Source organism: Dendropsophus ebraccatus, chromosome 15 (assembly GCF_027789765.1).
Source record: "Dendropsophus ebraccatus isolate aDenEbr1 chromosome 15, aDenEbr1.pat, whole genome shotgun sequence".
NCBI classification, from domain to species: domain Eukaryota; kingdom Metazoa; phylum Chordata; class Amphibia; order Anura; family Hylidae; genus Dendropsophus; species Dendropsophus ebraccatus.
Window position 1 is genome coordinate 18,804,060 of NC_091468.1, and position 17,702 is coordinate 18,821,761.

At 43.4% G+C, this 17,702-nt stretch overlaps 1 protein-coding gene across 2 annotated transcripts in view; it reads left to right on the top strand.

Moving 5' to 3' along the window:
• The window catches only part of CAMKMT (calmodulin-lysine N-methyltransferase), a 373,175-nt gene that overhangs the window by 1,640 nt on the left and 353,833 nt on the right, over nt 1-17,702 (top strand). For both annotated transcript variants that reach the window (XM_069954667.1, XM_069954666.1), the window contains exon 2: nt 8,284-8,456. In XM_069954667.1, the coding sequence (XP_069810768.1) occupies nt 8,284-8,456 (173 nt within the window). The remainder of the gene's footprint in view (nt 1-8,283; nt 8,457-17,702) is intronic.

The following is a 17,702-nucleotide window of genomic DNA, read 5'->3' on the forward strand; positions in this document are numbered from 1 at the left end:
CAAATATATTATTTATGAAGATATAAATTGGTGAAATCGTAAAAAAGAATGCAATATGGTAACGTTTGGGGGGCTCCTGTGTCTACGTAATGCACTATATGGTAACAGCGACGTGATACTATTATTCTATAGGTCAGTCCGAACACAACCATATGCAGGTTACACAGATTCTCTAATGTTATATATATTTTTTTTAATGAAATCCTTTTTTTGGCAATTAAATATTAATAAAATGGGCCTATTGTGACGCTTATAACGGTTTTAGTTTTTTACCTATGGGGCTGTATGGGGCGTCATTTTTTCCGCCATGATCTCTAGTTTCTATTAATACCATATTTGTGAAGATTGGACGTTTTGATCGCTTTTTATAAACTTTTTTTTCTATATAATGTAACATAAAATCGGTAATCCGCGCACTTTTTTCCCTCTTTTCGTCTACGCCGTTCACCGTTCGCAATGACGCTTGTTATATTTTAATAGATCGGACAATTACGCACGCTACGGTATATTATATTTATTTATTTATTTTGTTTATTTTATTTGTTTTATTTATTTAATGGGAAAGGGGGGTGATTCAAACTTTTATTGGGGGAGGGTTTTTGGGGTAGTGTATTGATTTTTCCCTTTGGGGGACTTGTACATAAATAACTTTGATTTTTACACTGATCACTGCTATGCCATAGGCATAGCATTGATCAGTGTTATCAGTGATCTGCTCATTGAGCCTGCCTGTGCAGGCTCAGTGAAGCAGATCGCCGATCGGACTGCACGGAGGCAGGTGAGAGACCTCCGGCGGTCCGTTTTAACGATCGGTAAGTGACAGGGGACTTTTAAGGAGTTAATGTCACGCTGCAGCGCGATCGCTGCAGCGTGTCATTAACTGTGAGGTGCCAGCTGCTGATTGCAGCCGGCCTCCACCTGCTATGAAGCGCGCTCCGCTTCTTTGGGATAATGGAAATATGGACTTCTAATGCTGCGTTTACAAGGCACGATTATCGTTCGAATTTGCACAATAACGATAGCATTTGAGCGATAATCGTCTTGTGTATACACAGTGAACAATTAAGCAACGAGCGAGAAATCGTTAATTTTGATCTTTGAACATGTTCTCAAATCGTCGTTGGTCGTTCGCAAAAAATTCGCAGATCGTTTCGTGTAAACAGTCTTTCACCAATTTAACCTATGTGCAAGATAGGCTTAAGCGATTGCAAAACGATCGCAATACGATTTTTCCATACCATATATCGTTCCGTCTAAACGCTGATCGTTATAAGAAACAAACCTTTATTTCAAAATCGTTAATCGTGCAATTGGACGAATTATCGCTCTGTGTAAACGCAGCATTAGACCTGACCAATGGGTGGGGGGGGGGGGGGTCTGGATTTAACATCAGCATAAAAACTGGGCCCACCGGGAGCTTCTGATATGGGTGTCCATGGCTGAGCAGCTGCATGCAAGCCTTACATCACCAAGCACAATGTTGAGCTTTAGATGGAGGGGTGTAAAGCTGCTACCACTGGACTCTGGAGCAGAGGAGATGTGCTCTATCTAGTGATGGATCACACTTCTCTGTCTGGCCTCAGATGGATGAGTGTGGGTTTGGTTATGCCAGGAGAACACTACCTGCCTTACTGTATTGTGCTGCTTGGAGCAAGATAATGTTATGAGGAGCTCCTCCTGCTCCCCAGTGCACTTAGCTAGGTCCATAAATACATGGAGGGGGAGTTTGGCGTGGAAGAATTGAGCCCTGACCTCAACCCCATCCAACACCTTTCGAATGAACTAGAATGATGACTGTGAGACGACTTCTCCTCAACATCTGTCTCTGACCTCCCTAATATTCTTCTGGATGAATTTTCAAAACTTTCACAGACACCGCCAAAATCTTGTAGAAAGTCTCCACAGAAGAGTGGAAGCTACCATACCTGCTATGGGGGGGACCAACCCTATATTAACCCTTTAAGGACAGAGCCAATTTCGATTTTTGCGTTTTAGTTTTTTCCTCCTTGTGCTTAAAAGGCCAAGCACTTGCATTTTTCCACCTAGAAACCCACATGAGCCCTTATTTTTTGCGTCACTAATTGTACTTTGCAATGACAGGCTGAATTTTTGCATAAAGTACACTGCGAAACCAGAAAAAAATTCAAAGTGTGGTGAAATTGAAAAAAAAAAGCATTTTGTTTATTTGGGGGAAATGTGTTTTTACGCCATTCGCCCTGGGGTAAAACTGACTTGTTATATATGTTCCTCAAGTCGTTACGATTAAAACGATATGTAACATGTATAACTTATATTGTATCTGATGGCCTATAAAACAAATATGGCCATTGTCAACAAATATACGTCACTTAAAATCGCTCCGTTCCGAGGCTTATAGCGCTTTTATCCTTTGGTCTATGGGGCTGTGTGAGGTGTCATTTTTTGCGCCATGATGTGATCTTTCTATCGGTACCTTGATTGCGCATATATGACTTTTTGATCACTTTTTATTACATTTTTTCTGGATTTGATGCGACCAAAAATGCGCAATTTTGCACTTTGGGATTTTTTTGCGCTGACGCCATTTACCATGTGAGATCAGGAATGTGATTAATTAATAGTTTGGGCGATTACGCACGCGGCGATAGCAAACATGTTTGTTTATTTATTTATTTACTTTTATTTATAACCTGGGAAAAGGGGGGTGATTCAGACTTTTATTAGGGGAGGGGGCTTTTTACTATTAACAACACTTTTTTTTTTTACTTTAACACTTATACTAGAAGCCCCCCTGGGGTTAGGGTTATTCCCCCTGGGGGAATTCTAGTATAAGTGCTTTGATCTCTCATAGAGATCTCTGCAGCATAGATATGCTGCAGAGATCCATGAGATAGGCACTCGTTTACTTCCGGCTGCTGAAGCCGGAAGTAAACGAGTGCCGAGCCGGGGACGGCGCCATCTTGGAGCGGTCCCCGGCCGGCTTCAGAAACGGAGATCGCTCCTCCGGGATAACATCCCGGAGGAGCGATCTCCTCCACTAGACACCAGGGAACGGCTGAATCCGGTAATTGGATGCAGCTGTCATGTTTGACAGCTGCATCTGATTACTGTATTAGCGGGCACGGCGATCGGACCGTGCCCGCTAATACCTACGGTCCCGGGCTACACGCGGCACCCGGGACTGCCGCAGTTCAGAGCGGGGTCGCCGCGCGGCCCCGCTCTGAACTCCCTTACCGGCATCAGGGCGTAAATTTACGCCCAATGTCGTTAAGGGGTTAAAGTGACTGTACCACCAGGCCCAGGCTGAAGCACTGGAGGCGGGCCGACCCACCCTTAGTGGGAGGAAACCCTAGCCCCTTTACGATAGGGTTCCATTGATTCTAATGGAGTCATGTCATGGAGGAGCTGGGGTTTCTTCCCATTAAGGGTGGGTCAGCCCACCTCCAGTGCTTCAGCCTGGGCCTGGTGGTACAGTCACTTTAATGTCTATGAATGGGGTGTCCCAAAAGAGGGATGAGGAACTTTCAGCCCTCCAGCTGTTGCAGAACTGCAATTCCTATCATGCCTGAACATCTGCAGGAATTGTAGTTTTGCCAGAGGTTCCCTATCCCTGTCCTAAAAGATCCTGTAGGTGTAATGTGTAGGTGTCCCAATACTTTTGTCCGTATATACCATAAAATTCAGTAATTTTATTGATTACGACACATAACAAAAATACTGTAAAATACATAATTAACACAAGACAGTTTAAATTAAATCAGTAATTAAAAAATGCAACCAGAAAAAGAAGCAGCAGCGAAACACATTGGGATTGTTTTAGATCTTTTTGTTTGTTACATTACATTGATGATGGACAGTTAGCCTGCCTCACAAGTGACATTAGACCCCAAAGATTTTAATGACAGGGCTGGGTAGAGGCCATAAAAGTTCCTTTACCTAGGTGCTATAGTTGGCTGTACAGTGATCACCAGTGGCTAGAGGTATTTTTCCAATGGTTGTTGGCGGAGTGTACATATAGGATGTGGAGTCCTCTGTCAGTTGTTTGATTCCCTGTACATAATCATCCTGTGTGTAGATGAGAGACCCATCCAGAAGGTCAGCCATCACAGGAGCTTCCACCAATCTGGGCCTGCTCATCTTTGGGTGGGAGGTGATGACAGGAAGACAGGTCAGGGTTCAGGAAAAGCTAAATGGAGCAAAGTACAGAGATATTCTAAAAACCTGATCCAGAGCGCTCAGGGCCTCTGACTTGGCAAATATTAAGCTACCTACAAGACAATGACCCTAAGTACACAAGAGCTGGCCCAGTGGCCCGGCCAGATCTCTGTCTTGGAGAGACTTGACAATGATTTCCACCGATGGTCCCCATCCAACATGACAGAGCAGAGCATGACAAGAGATCTGCTGAAGAAGAAAGGCTAAATGACCCCAACTTCAGGGGCAAACCTTGTCGCCTCATAGCCAAGAAGACTGGAGGCTGGAATCACTTTTAAAGGGGCTTCACCTAAGAGCTGAGTAACGAATTAGCAAGGCTTTCTAATAGAAATGAGCGAACCATCTGAACCCGATTGTTCGGCATTTGATTAGTGGTGGCTGCTGAAGTTGGATAAAGCCCTAAGGCTATGTGGAAATCATGGATATAGTCATTGGCTGTATCCATGTTTTCAAGACAACCTTAGAGCTTTATCCAAGTTCAGCAGCCCCCGCTAATCAAATGCCGAATGTTCGGGTTCGGATGGACTCGAACCCGATTCGCTCATCTCTACTTTTTAACATTCTGTCTCCAGGTTCTCTTTATGAGGTATCACCTGCAGGATGATGGGGAAACTTGATTTTTTTAAATTTTTATTTTAGCAAAAAGTTGCAATGTAACAAACTGTGAAAAAAAGTAAAAAGGTCTAAAGACTTTCTGAAGGCATCGAAAATCTCCTCTTCTCTGGTTACAAAAGTCACGACCTCGGACCTTGCTGAGATGTCAAGTACTGTAGATCTTATTGGCTTTTATGGATAGTGCACAGGATGAATGGGAAGAGAAGCATTCTTTGATGGAGACATCTGGTATTAGTGTACTTGTAAGCGGCTCTTGGAAATCCAAAGAAATCTTCTCTTGATGGCTCAAGAGGGGTGAATGCTTAATCTGTTGTTCGGAGAGTTCAAGTGTTTGCCATTGGCGTTTTATATTCTGACATGATGCGACACTGAGGAGGATTGTAGGGGTCGGGGTCCATTCCGAGCCGCATCTGCTGTCACCAGCTATTCACGGGAGGATGGCTTCTCAGTGCACCTTCTCCTTCTTAACCTTAATGATCTTTTACATTGTTTAGATGAAGACTAAGAATCATCTGCTTCTAGCTCAAGTAGCTTTAGTCAAAGAAGCTATAAGCAAACCATCATGGTATCTTATACCAAAACAGAATATACTGACTTCACTTACTGTAAAATGTATATATCAATGCTATTAAACCACTGACCAGTGAAATGAATAGCATTGATTGTCTGGTCTGGTCACAATCAGACTGCAAGTGAATGGTCAGTTCTGTCAGTTCTAGTTCATGTCCATGAAAATAGGAAAGATTAAGAATCTCAGCAAATCCGGACAAGATCCAAATCGGTCAGAAGGGCCCTACGGGCATTAATGGGCCCTGGAAGTCCATAACCTTGTTGCTAGTTCCTTGGCTGCTTTTAATAGATACTAATAAGCGCAACTTAAGCATTGTTCGATCATTCGGCATTTGAATACCGGTGGATGACATTGGATGCAGCCCTAGGGAGTCCAGGAAAACCTGGATACAACCATAGGGTGCATCCAACTTCCTCAACCACTGGTATTTAAATGACGAACGTTTGGACTCCAGTTGTGCTCACCTCTAGTATCTACTAAAAGTATGCAAGGAACTAGCGACAAAGCATGGACTTCCAGGTCCCATTGATGCTGTAGGGTGTGAAGACTGGCTGATCCCAGAAAAGAGCCACTGTAATACAAAGTGCTAAAACAAATTACTGCGGGCCATGATAGGAGGTCACAGATCACAAAGTCCATTGTTGCATGCAGTGTATGGTCCTGCGTACATAGTGTGGTGCACATACAGTGGATGTTGCATATGCGTGCATCTCCTAATCCATTAACAGCACCTTCAATGCATCTTTTTTTTTTTTTCTCTTCCCCCCCCCCAACATTCATTAAAGGTGTATTACTTTCTCAACTACTATAGTTATACTTGTGGGACTCAAGTACATTAATGCCCCGAGCACAAGGCTACCTTATCGTGGTGGGGTGGTTTACACTGTTTGCAAATGGTAACCAAGAGCCTCATTATTTTTGAGGGAATTTTTTTTTAGCAGTTGGGGGGTGCTGCTTTTAAGTATTTTCATGTCTGTAGTGGGTCTGTATCTTGCCATTGCTTGTTGCATTTTTCTGTGTTTTTGTGTGTTTGCAATTTCAGCCATAGCAACGTGCCCCTGCCTAGTCTGAATAGTGTTCTAGGAGAGCTGACCAAATTTGTCTTTTTTTTTATTTTTTTTTTCTCTACATTTATAATTTGGATTTTGGGATTATGGGGGACATTTATTAATTCTGGTATTTTTTGAGTGGTTTAAAATTGTCCCCGTGCTGCAGATGCTCTTAGGATTTGTGTATAGGTGCAGTGTCTTCGCATAAATCCTGTGCGCGCATCAAAGCCCCTCCGTTCGCACAGAGTGAAAACTACGCCAGCTCAGATGTGGCATAGGCTTCACTGACATTTTTCTTGCAGAAAAATGTTAAATGCTGTGCATGCAGATCCCATGCCCGCTCTCCATGCAGCTGCATTACCATTCTGCCCCCTTCCCACTCCTCTGGCACAAGTGGCGCTAAGGGGATTGATGCCACAACTGGGGTCGACAGACGTGCTGTGTATGGCATAGGCAGAGCTTCTGTGACCGTTTTATCCACAGACACAACTATACGTCCTTAAGTGGTAACGTGTTACAAAAATGGACATACAGTTACACCCCTGATCCTGAACGGGTTAAGGGCTCAATAGCCCAAAACATGTCTGTTTTCCATGTAACCCAATAAAGGATTAGGCTGGGTTCACACTGCGTTTTTGCAATCCGTTTTTTTTGCATTTGTGTGCATCCGTTTTTCCATTGCCGTTTTTTTTGACGGACACGTAGCTGACAATACTTTTGTGTCCGTTAAAAAAAACTGATCCGTTTTGATCCGGTTTTTTTACAATGGAAGTCAATGGAAAAACGGATGCACACAAATGCATCCGTTTTTTTATCCGTTTTTTTGCAAAAAACGGATGAAAAACGGGATTGCAAAAACGCAGTGTGAACCCAGCCTAATGCTATTTTACAAGCTACAGATTTCTTTCTTTATGTGCTAATACCTCAGAATCCGGGAATTTTTCTCACGTGCTTTATATTAATGAAGAAGTGAATTATATTAGCCGTTACCAAGTGTGCTGACTTGCATTAAGCGGAGAGGCCAACGTTGAGCGGCATTCTCTAAAACTTAAAGCTCGGGCATTTGACTCCCCGTGACTGCAGATGTTGGATGTCGTCCTAGGCTAGGATAGCCTAGGATTCCGTATGGCAGCATCCAACTTCTGCAGTCGTAGGGAGTCAAATGCTGAGCATTCCGGTTTGGAGAATGTTTCCGAACTCTCTGCTCAAGACTAATGCTGACCTCTCGCATCACACGTGGCAGATGAAAATAGGTTTTATCATCCTACAACTCCTTTAAAGAACATCAGTTTCTACCGGTGGGTCAGACTATGTAATGATGGCATCCTCACCTTACATGTGATGTATTAAAGAGGTCCTGCAGTCATTTCCTGTGGTGTTCTTACTATAAAGCTGGACCCGGTGGCAGGGTTGGATATTGTGAAGGGGTTGGGGATTGTCCTCCACCGTTCCTCAATAAGTAAGGCTAGGTTCACACTGCGTTTTCAGCATCCGTTTAACGCATCCGTTTTTTGCAAAAAACGCATGAAAAACGGATTGCAAAAAACGGATTCATTTGTGTGCATCCGTTTTTCCATTGACTTCCATTATAAAAAAAAACGGATCCGTTTTTTTTGGCGGACCAAAACGGACCAAAAAACGTTGCTGACCCTATTTTGCTGGACGTTAAAAAAAACGGATCCGTTAAACGGATGCTGAAAACGCAGTGTGAACCTAGCCTAACATTGCATCAGGTTTCATTCTGGCAGCAGGGAAGTGGCCAAAGGGTCTCTTGCACGTCCGTCTTATACAGTTTGTAGTCTTACTCCTTGGTGCATGGTGCGTCACTATTCATATGATGTATTTGAATTGTAGGCGCTAAGAAAGAAGAGTCTTGATGAAGATAACCTGCGAAAAGTTTCTGTAAGAAGATTTAATTCATTCCAACTATTCTCGATTACTGAATTATCAGAGGAGGAAAAAGAAGATGAGCATACCTGGTTGAAGTATACGAGCCTCTTCTATCCCCAGCACAGTGTTTGTATAAGGTATAAGATTTTTGTTGTTGTCCAATGGTCCAGCCGCCGGTTTATAGAAATGAAGTAGTGAATATAAAGCTGCATGAATCAGTCATGTACATAGGTTGTGGTCTGGGGGGTTCAGACTCTCACTGATTGCTAGAACGAGAGAGTCTTAGGGTACTATTATACGGAAAGATAATCGGCCCTATCCGGCCGATTATCGATCCGCGTAATAAACACAACGATTAGCCGATGACAACGATCATCAGCTGATCGTTGATATATGTTTGGACCTATAATTGTCGAGCACTGACCGCGCACGCTACGTGTAATAGCGGTGCGTGGCCGGCGGCTGACGATTTGTAAAGTGCATACATTACCTATCCATGGTCCAGAGCTCCTCCTGCGCTTTGCTTCTGCTTGGGTCCCGCACGTTGCAGCTTCAGAGCGGCCTGTCTTAACTGACAGACCGCTCAGCCAATCACTGGCTGGGACCGCCACGGCCAGTGAATGGCTGAGCGGCCTGTCAGCTAAGACAGCCTGCTCTGAAGCTGCAACGCATGGGACCCGGGGAGAAGCGGATCGCAAGAGGAGCTCTGGACCATGGATAGGTAATGTATGCAGTTTAAGCAAGGGCTGCAAGGACATCGGTAACTATGTCCATGCAGCCCTTGTTAAACGATTATCGGGCCGTGTAATAGGCCCAGTAAACGAGCGCCGATCTAGCAGATTTATTATCGGGCCATGTAATACTACCCTTATTCTCTGGTTGTCTACTGCCCTGTCTCTTTGCAGGAGATGGGCTCCATAGGCTTACATTAGGGTATGTCTCCTGCATCAAGTCAAAGGGAGCAGTGGGGTCTGTCAGTAGAGTGTCACTCTGTTGAGGAAATCTTTTGATGTGTCCAACATGTCCCTGAATGCCAGGGAAATTTTTTATTTTTTATTTTTTTAAATCTTTATTTATTATATTTTTAAAAAAAGACAAAAACAAACGTATACAATACAAATACATAGCAGGTATAACAAAGTATCCATATTATCTCAAAACAGCTGGGAATGAACGTACAAGCTCTAAGCCCATACTCCTCCCTGTTACTACATTACTATACCTGCAATATACATATACCCAAACCCTCCCCTCATCCCCCCCACCCTCCCAGGGGAAAAAAATAAATAAATAAATAAATTAAATAAATAAATAAATATTATTTTTTTTTTTCCAGAAATCAATAGTCCAGGCGATTTTAAGAAACTTTGTAATTGGGTTTATAAGCAAAAAAATGCATTTTTATCATGAAAAAGCATTTTGAAGCTCTCCCCCCTGTCTTCATTGTTCTCCTATGGAGAGAGCTAAATAAAAGACCAAAACAGGACAACAAAGAGTTAATCTACAAATCCATCGCCCTTTATCTCCTCTGAAAGTCAGCACTGACCTCTCTGAGCTCTGATTACAGCTGTCACCCAGCTCTGTCTGTAATCCTCTGTTATCTCCTTTCTGCTGTAGGCTAACTCCCTCCTTCCTCCTTCCTCCTTCCTCCTCCCCCCTTCCTCCTCCCCCCTCCCCTCTCCCTAGACCAGACAGGGTTGTGTCTGATGCAAGAAGTCACAATTTCCTGATTTTTTGCAGTGAATGGAAAAGAGGAAGGAGGGGGGGACCTGGGAAAAGGCTTTTTGAATGCAGATAATGGCAGATTTGGCTAATAAACCCAATTACAAAGTTTCTTAAAATCGCCTGGACTATTGATTTCTGAAAAAAAAATAAAAAAATACAGTGACTCTAAGATTCAGTAGGGGGTATAATACCGCTGATAGATTTATTTTACTAGAGGCTTCCAGCTAATTAATGCATTTAGAGACACCTTAAAAGAAAAGTCCGGAATTTTTTTTTTATTGTAATAAGTGTATTGGTGATTTATATAACTTTTGGGGGGCAATACATTACTTTAATAAAAATTTTGCTGGACTTCTCCTTTAATGTAATGAAAAAATAGTATGCCACAGTTTATTTTTAAAGGAACAGGAAAGATCTTACTTCCACTTAACCTGGAACGAGAGGCGCTCTGGTGATGGTGAGGATACTAATTCTATATACCCTATAGAAACCCAGCTTTTGCAATTAGATTTTAAGTAATTTTTTTCATAATGTGTAGGTGGGCCACTTCAAGGACTGAGCAACGTGAAGTGAATACTTGTAGAATTCCTTATGGAAAAAGTAAAATTTTTGGACTATGTCAGAAAACGGTAATAAGCCATTAGAATTGCTGATGCACAATAAAGAGGAGATGCCAAGGACCATCCATGGCCTTAGATCTATTGAAGGGAGGGGAAGTATAAGCACCGTCAGTGTTATATGAAAAATTCTCCTGGGACTTAAAGAGGGATTTTGAGAGGGTGAAAGCCAAGTCTTAAACGCTACATTATTTACCGTACTGGGTTTTTACCCAGTTTGTTAGTGATGGCAGCTACCCATAATTTATCCACTAGGGATATACAATTCAGAATGGCGGATTCAATTGATACCCAGTGAGGATTCGAGATTGCCATACACCACTTTATTGTTCATAGTAAGCTGGGGACAACCGAGTCTGCCCATTTCTACGGGAAGGTGAAGAATTTTAGGAGCTGCTATGTGAAGGAAGGAATCCTCCTTTAAATAATACAAGGTTAAGTAATAACGTGCTAAGCAATTAGCTATTTTACTAGGATCAAAAGTTTTAGTCCGATCCTGGGATCTGAGATCTTCAAGGCCTGTTACTTCAATTGTTTGGCCAGTAAGGCCCGACAATTGAAAGAAAGAGTCAAGAAAGTGATAGGAATCGGGTTGGTAGCAATGGGTTTTGCAACATATAAGAATTTAGGTGCCAGACCGAATCTGAGTGGTGAGTGAATTGTTCTTCTATAGTTAAGCTAATCGGACCCATGATTGTATGAATAGACGCATCAAGGACTAAGGGCCCTATTCCACCGGACGATTATCGTTCGCATAATCGTTAACGATCTCAAACGACCGCTATTGTGAAAGACCTGAAAACGTTCACTCATTTCCATGGAACGATAATCGTTACTTATGATCGTATTTGCGATAGTTTTTCCTTCGCTATTGCGTTTGTATCTACTGCGAACGATGGAACGACGTCTTATTCAATGCGAACTATATGCGAACGTTTTGTGAACAAGCAATGATAAACATAGGTCCAGTTCTTATAAAGCGATAATCGATTTCTCGTTCAGTCGTTAATCGTTAACTGCATTTCAACTGAACGATTATCGTTTAGATTCGAACAATTTAACAATAATCTGAACGATAATCGTCCTGTGGAATAGGGCCCTAAGGAAAGCTAAGGATTTGTTAGAGAGGAAAGAATCGGTTCTGGTATAAATATGGTGTGGATGGGAAAAAATTGTTGGGCAGAGTAAATTGTTGGGTACCGTTTGAAAGTAGAGTACGAGCCAGAACAATATGAACCGTGATCCCACAGGACCAACTAACAAAAATAGCAACAACAATGAAAAAGACCCACTCTGTACCAGGATAGTACAGAAAGGAGGGCAGTGGGGTAAGAAGTAAATAGCATGGAGAGTAGAAAGTGATTGGCTGCCCACAAATACAGAACAAAAAACAACAACCCTAAATTAGGAAAAAACATAAGAAGAACAGCAACACATGGTACTTGGTCATAAACATATCCTGGAGCCACCACACAATGTCCAGGTAGTGAACTTTTGTATTAGAAGTCAGAGGGCACATAATATTTAACACGGTCTTCCTCTTCTTGTGTGTCACAGTGATCCACTCCTCTGAGAGTTTTGCTGGTGTTGGATCTTTGGAGGATACATTGGGATCTTCAAGTGGCATCAGGTTCCGTGCAGAGCATAATTTGCAGATCTTTCCTGGAGATGTGGCAACATGCTTGGCTCCATTATATGTGACATTGACTTTGACAGGGAAGCCAGCATCTTAGGGAAACCAGCCAAAACGATAACACTGCTGGCTGCCGGTTAAAGCGCTCAATGCAGTGGATTTCACTGCATTGAGCACTTTACCCGGCAGCTGACAGTGTTATTGTTTTGGCTGGTATCCCTGAGATCAGCGATCTGTTTCTTTTATGGCTCTACTAGGCATTGCTCCCACCTAGCCGGAATCCTGCTCCAAACCGATAAGGGGAAACACCCTGAAACAGCTATATATGGATGGTTACCTAGCCTTAGTTTTTCCCTTGTCATTACACTGACTTATAGGGCCACTTAATATGGTGGTTTTTGTGGTTTCCCTAGAGGAGCCACCCCTTGGCTGGTTCCTTCCTGGAGGGATATCTGGCTAGTCCTGGGTTTCGAGACTCTTAAATGAGGCTCCACCGGCTCTTCTTTTGCATAATCCTGTGGCTGAAGCAGTCCTTTCAAAGGGTAGCCTGCCGAGCCTTTTTGGTAAGACTCTGCAACCGGGAAAAAGTTGTGAGCTTTACTCTGCTCTGTTTTCTCGCCTTCCTGTCGGTTCCAGGTTACCTCTGACAGTTTCTGGCCCGTTTGTCGGGCGAGGTTCAGCCAGCTTGTGCCAACCTTTGGCTTGTGATGACGCGGAACTACGCCAGTTTGCGTCTGCTGCCATGCGCCACTGTCCTCGCCTCCCTAATCACATGTATCTTATCCATTTTTAAGGGTTTTACTGTATTTTTAATTGATGGTATACAGGAAGTATACTGAAACAAACCACACCACTGCCGATCATTCATTTGCCAGATTTGCTGCAACTGCAGTACCCAGAACTACCACTACACAACGTATGGCGCTGTCTGCATTCAGTTATGTTTGATGCAGAGACAGATAAACGTCAGGAGTGCTGTGTAGGACCCCACAGATAACATATTAATTGGGTTATCCAGACTTAGATAAACATGGCCGCTTACTTCCAGAAACAGCACCTATCTTTTCCTTTGGTGTGGGTTTTGCAGCTCAGTTGCAATGAAGTGAATGGAGCTGAACTGTAATACCACACACAACCTGAAGGCAGGAGTGGCTTTTTTTGCAAGAAAGTAGCTCTGTTGTTTGTTCTCATCCTGGATAATCCCTTTAATTGTGTATCCTGAGGAAAGGCCGTGAATAAAGAAATCCTGGAAAACGTCACCTTCTCTGGACGGCCTAGTACAAAGCATGCTCACTACAATCCCCAATAGAAGTGAATAGATCTTTTTCGAAGTTTACGTCGGTGAATAAGTGGCGATCAGACGCTTGGTAGGTTGAGCTCTGCTTTATACCGTTCACCAGAATGGACTCCACAGAAAGAGTTTGTCAGACCGGGTTTTTCTAGTTCATGGCGATAGATAAAAGCCGCTTAACTTTACAATATTATGCGACCTAAAAAAAATAAAAATAAAATACAAAAAAACCCCTGAATGTTCCATGTATTCCTGAGAACATTGTATTGTGCTGGTTTCCTTTGCCAGGACTATGACCTCAGATCATTATTTTTCTCCTGAAATCTATTCCTGCATTGAAACCTTTTCTTTTCGCATGACCCTGAGACCATTTATTACACTCCAAAGATGAGTCTCGGGTTAAGTGCATCACGCCGGGGTAGAGCATTCAGCGGTTGTCATGGTAACAGATGTATACAGCCGGAGAATTGTATAATTTCATAAGGTTAGACCAGCTCTCGCCTATGGCGGTATAATGTGTCCAATGTCTCCTTTGACATTGTTCACATTAGAATGTCAATAGTACACTATAGTGCAATAAGCCCGGCTCGTCCCGTTTAAAAGGAAATCGTCGTATTAAAAGCCGCGTTTGCTGCAGCTCCATGATCAATAGTTTAATGACTGACGGCGGCCGCCATTCTGTGTCCCTGAATAAATAAGCAATGGGTCTGAGAACAAGATGTTCAGCTGTTTTCGATGGGAGAAAATATATATTGCTGCAAAGTTTGTGAATTTCCTATTTTATAGATGAGTGACAATGTTTTCATGGATGAGGCCTATAGTCTGGACCCGTACAAGGACTCCTTTATCGCTTTGATCAGTGATAAGTAACCTGCGGCCCTTTAGCTGTTGCAAAAATAGAATTCCCGTGATGCCCGGACAGACTGTGACTGGTGCCATTGGATCCTTTGTTTGATTATAAATCAACCGGTGTCAGAAAGTTATACAGAAATGTAAATTTCTTCTATTCAAAAAAGCCTTCCAGTACTTAGCAGCTGCTGTATGTTCTGCATGAAGTGGTGTGTGTTTTTTTCAGCCTGACTCAGTGCTCTCTGCTGCCATCTCTGTCCGAGACAGTAACTGTCCAGAGCAGTAGCAAATCCTCACAGAAAACCTCTCCTACTCTGGACAGAGGTGGCAGCAGAGAGCACTGTGTCAGGCTGGAAAGAATATACCACTTTCTGCAGGACATACAGCAGCTGATAATTACTGGAAGACTTGAGATTTTCAAGTAATAGCGATGCGTAGCCAATAAATACACTGTTCATACATAACCTCTCCACGTTCCTGGTCTCTTCCTTGCACCACACGCAGCAGCTTCTCTGAGCTGACAGGCAGCTCAGCCAATCCCTGTCCGGGACCGCTGCAACCAGTTATTGGCTGAGTGGCCTGCCTGCCGGCTCGGAATAGCTGCTGCGAGCGGTGCCGGGAAGAGCGCAGAAAACAGGAGGAAACCTGCAGCGTGGAGTGGTAATGTATGAATAGTTCAGGGCAAGGGCTGCATGGACATCGTTAACGATGTCCGTGCACCCCTTGCTAAATGATAATCAAGCCATGTAATAATCTTGGTAAACGAGCATCAATCATCTGCATTATTGATCAGCCCGTCTAGTTGGACTCTAAGCTGACCAGTTAAACTAGATATTTATATTTATCTTATCCATTTTAAAACGGGATTCAGTGTATTTTTTTTATCAGAACCCATTTATAGATCTTTGTAGTAGATACAAGGCAATAACTTTAAAGTTTACACCTACAGTGTGAGTATAACTTTCAGTATAAGTATAAGCTACAGTATAAGTTTTGTGCTTCATCTTTTTAAAATCTGGCTCTTACTCCCTCTAGTGGCTGAAGTAGGTGATGGAGTATAAATGCAAGTCCCTTGCCTCTACTTTAGATTTTCCTCTGGAATGTATTGAGATGTGAAGATGCAGTGAAATAAAAGCGTGTTCACTGCGACAAAGACACGGACGTCTTATACTAGCCAAAAGATGACTGTGAAAATGACAATTTTATTATATATCAAAGATGATACTGCTGAAAACAATAAAAATTTAAAGGGAATGTACCACCAGGTACATAGCTTTTTTTTTTTTTTTTTTTTTTTTTTTACATTAATAGACCGTCCTACCCCGGAGCTTTTGGGCCGACTGGTCCATCGATTGATTCTAAGAAAGACGCGTCACAGAGGGGAGGGGGGGTTACGTCACACTGGGGGCCGGCAGACCTGACCCCATTGCTTTGGGGTAGGACTGGGCTCAGGAATAAACTGGTACTGTGGGCATGTATCGGGGGGGGTTCAAAAAAAGGACCGCGCCACCAGCATCCCTGCCCCACTACCGCCGGTCTGTTAATGTAAAATAACCAAAGCGATGAACCTGGTGGTCTATTTGCTTAAAAAAAAAAACGCCCGCCACATACAGCAGACTAATGTGGACAACGAAATTCCATCGATATATTCTTACAGGACATCTAAATATTTTCACGAGCAGAGTAATCACAGAAACCAGACCAAGCACAGAAAGCCCCAGTCCTTTGCACGCTCACATACATGGCTTGGTGTTAATTGACAGCCATTCCCAATTGTATAAGGAGCGAGACAAGCCTTCACTGCACATGTGTACGTAGCAGAGAATCCTGGGCGGTGCTAGCACTGTGCGGTCAGCTCTCCTGTCACACAACACCAAAACCTCTGAAACCGCGCAGTGACATTATACTGACTGAATTGATGCTTAAAGGAGAAGTCCGGCCAAAATTAATTTTTGATATGTTGTTACTTATGAAAAGTTATACAAATTTCTAATGTACATTAATTATGGGAAATGCACATATACTGCTATTTCCCTTAATTTAGTAGATCAGGAAGTGTTAGAAATATCTCTGAAGAAGTGACGTCACGACCCAGGGTGTAATTCCTATGGAGTGTCCAGCAGGGGGCGCTCTCTATATAGAAGTCTATGGGACTTTATTGTTTCTATGGGTTTCTATGTAATGTAATGTAGTGTACAGTGCTTTATTGAATGAATACATCTATGGAATACTTTGGGGAGCAAGTGTCCTTGCTCCCCAAAGTATTGCATAAATGTATTCATTCAATACATAGTAAGCCCGCCGATCCGCCGCATTTCCGCCGCATTCCCGCTGATCCGCCGCATTCCCGCCGATCCGGACCATATACATTGAACTACAGCTCCCATCATCTGCTTATGTATGAACAGGTGATGGGAGCTGTAGTTGGGTAAGGGATATCACATGCCGCCGGGCGCAGGGGGGAGCCGCTCAGTACACAGCAGCTCTCCCCCCTCCTCCTCCTCCTTCCGGGATAACTTCCGCCTATACCAATGCTGACTCCCTGCCTGGCCGCCGCTCTCCGCTCACATATACCGGCTCCCGGCATCAGCGCGGACACCAGGATGCATCGGGAGCCGGTATGTATGGGGGGGAGAGCGGAGAGCGGCGGCCAGGCAGGGAGTCAGCATTGGTATAGGCGGAAGTTATCACGGAAGGAGGAGGGGGGAGCGCTCCTGTGTACTGAGCGGCTCCCCCCTGCGCCCGGCGGCATGTCATATCCATTACCCAGCTACAGCTCCCATCACCTGTTCATACTATAAGCAGATGATGGGAGCTGTAGTTCAATGTATATGGTCCGGATCGGCGGGAATGCGGCGGATCAGCGTGTGGCGGATCGGCGGGAATGCGGCGGAAATTAGGCGGAAATGCGGCGGATCGGCGGGCTTACTGTGTATTGAATGAATACATTTATGCAATACTTTGGGGAGCAAGGACACTTGCTCCCCAAAGTATTCCATAGATGTATTCATTCAATAAAGCACTGTACACTACATTACATTACATTACATAGAAACCCATAGAAACAATAAAGTCCCATAGACTTCTATATAGAGAGCGCCCCCTGCTGGACACTCCATAGGAATTACACCCTGGGTCGTGACGTCACTTCTTCAGAGATATTTCTAACACTTCCTGATCTACTAAATTAAGGGAAATAGCTCTATATGTGCATTTCCCATAATTAATGTACATTAGAAATTTGTATAACTTTTCATAAGTAACAACA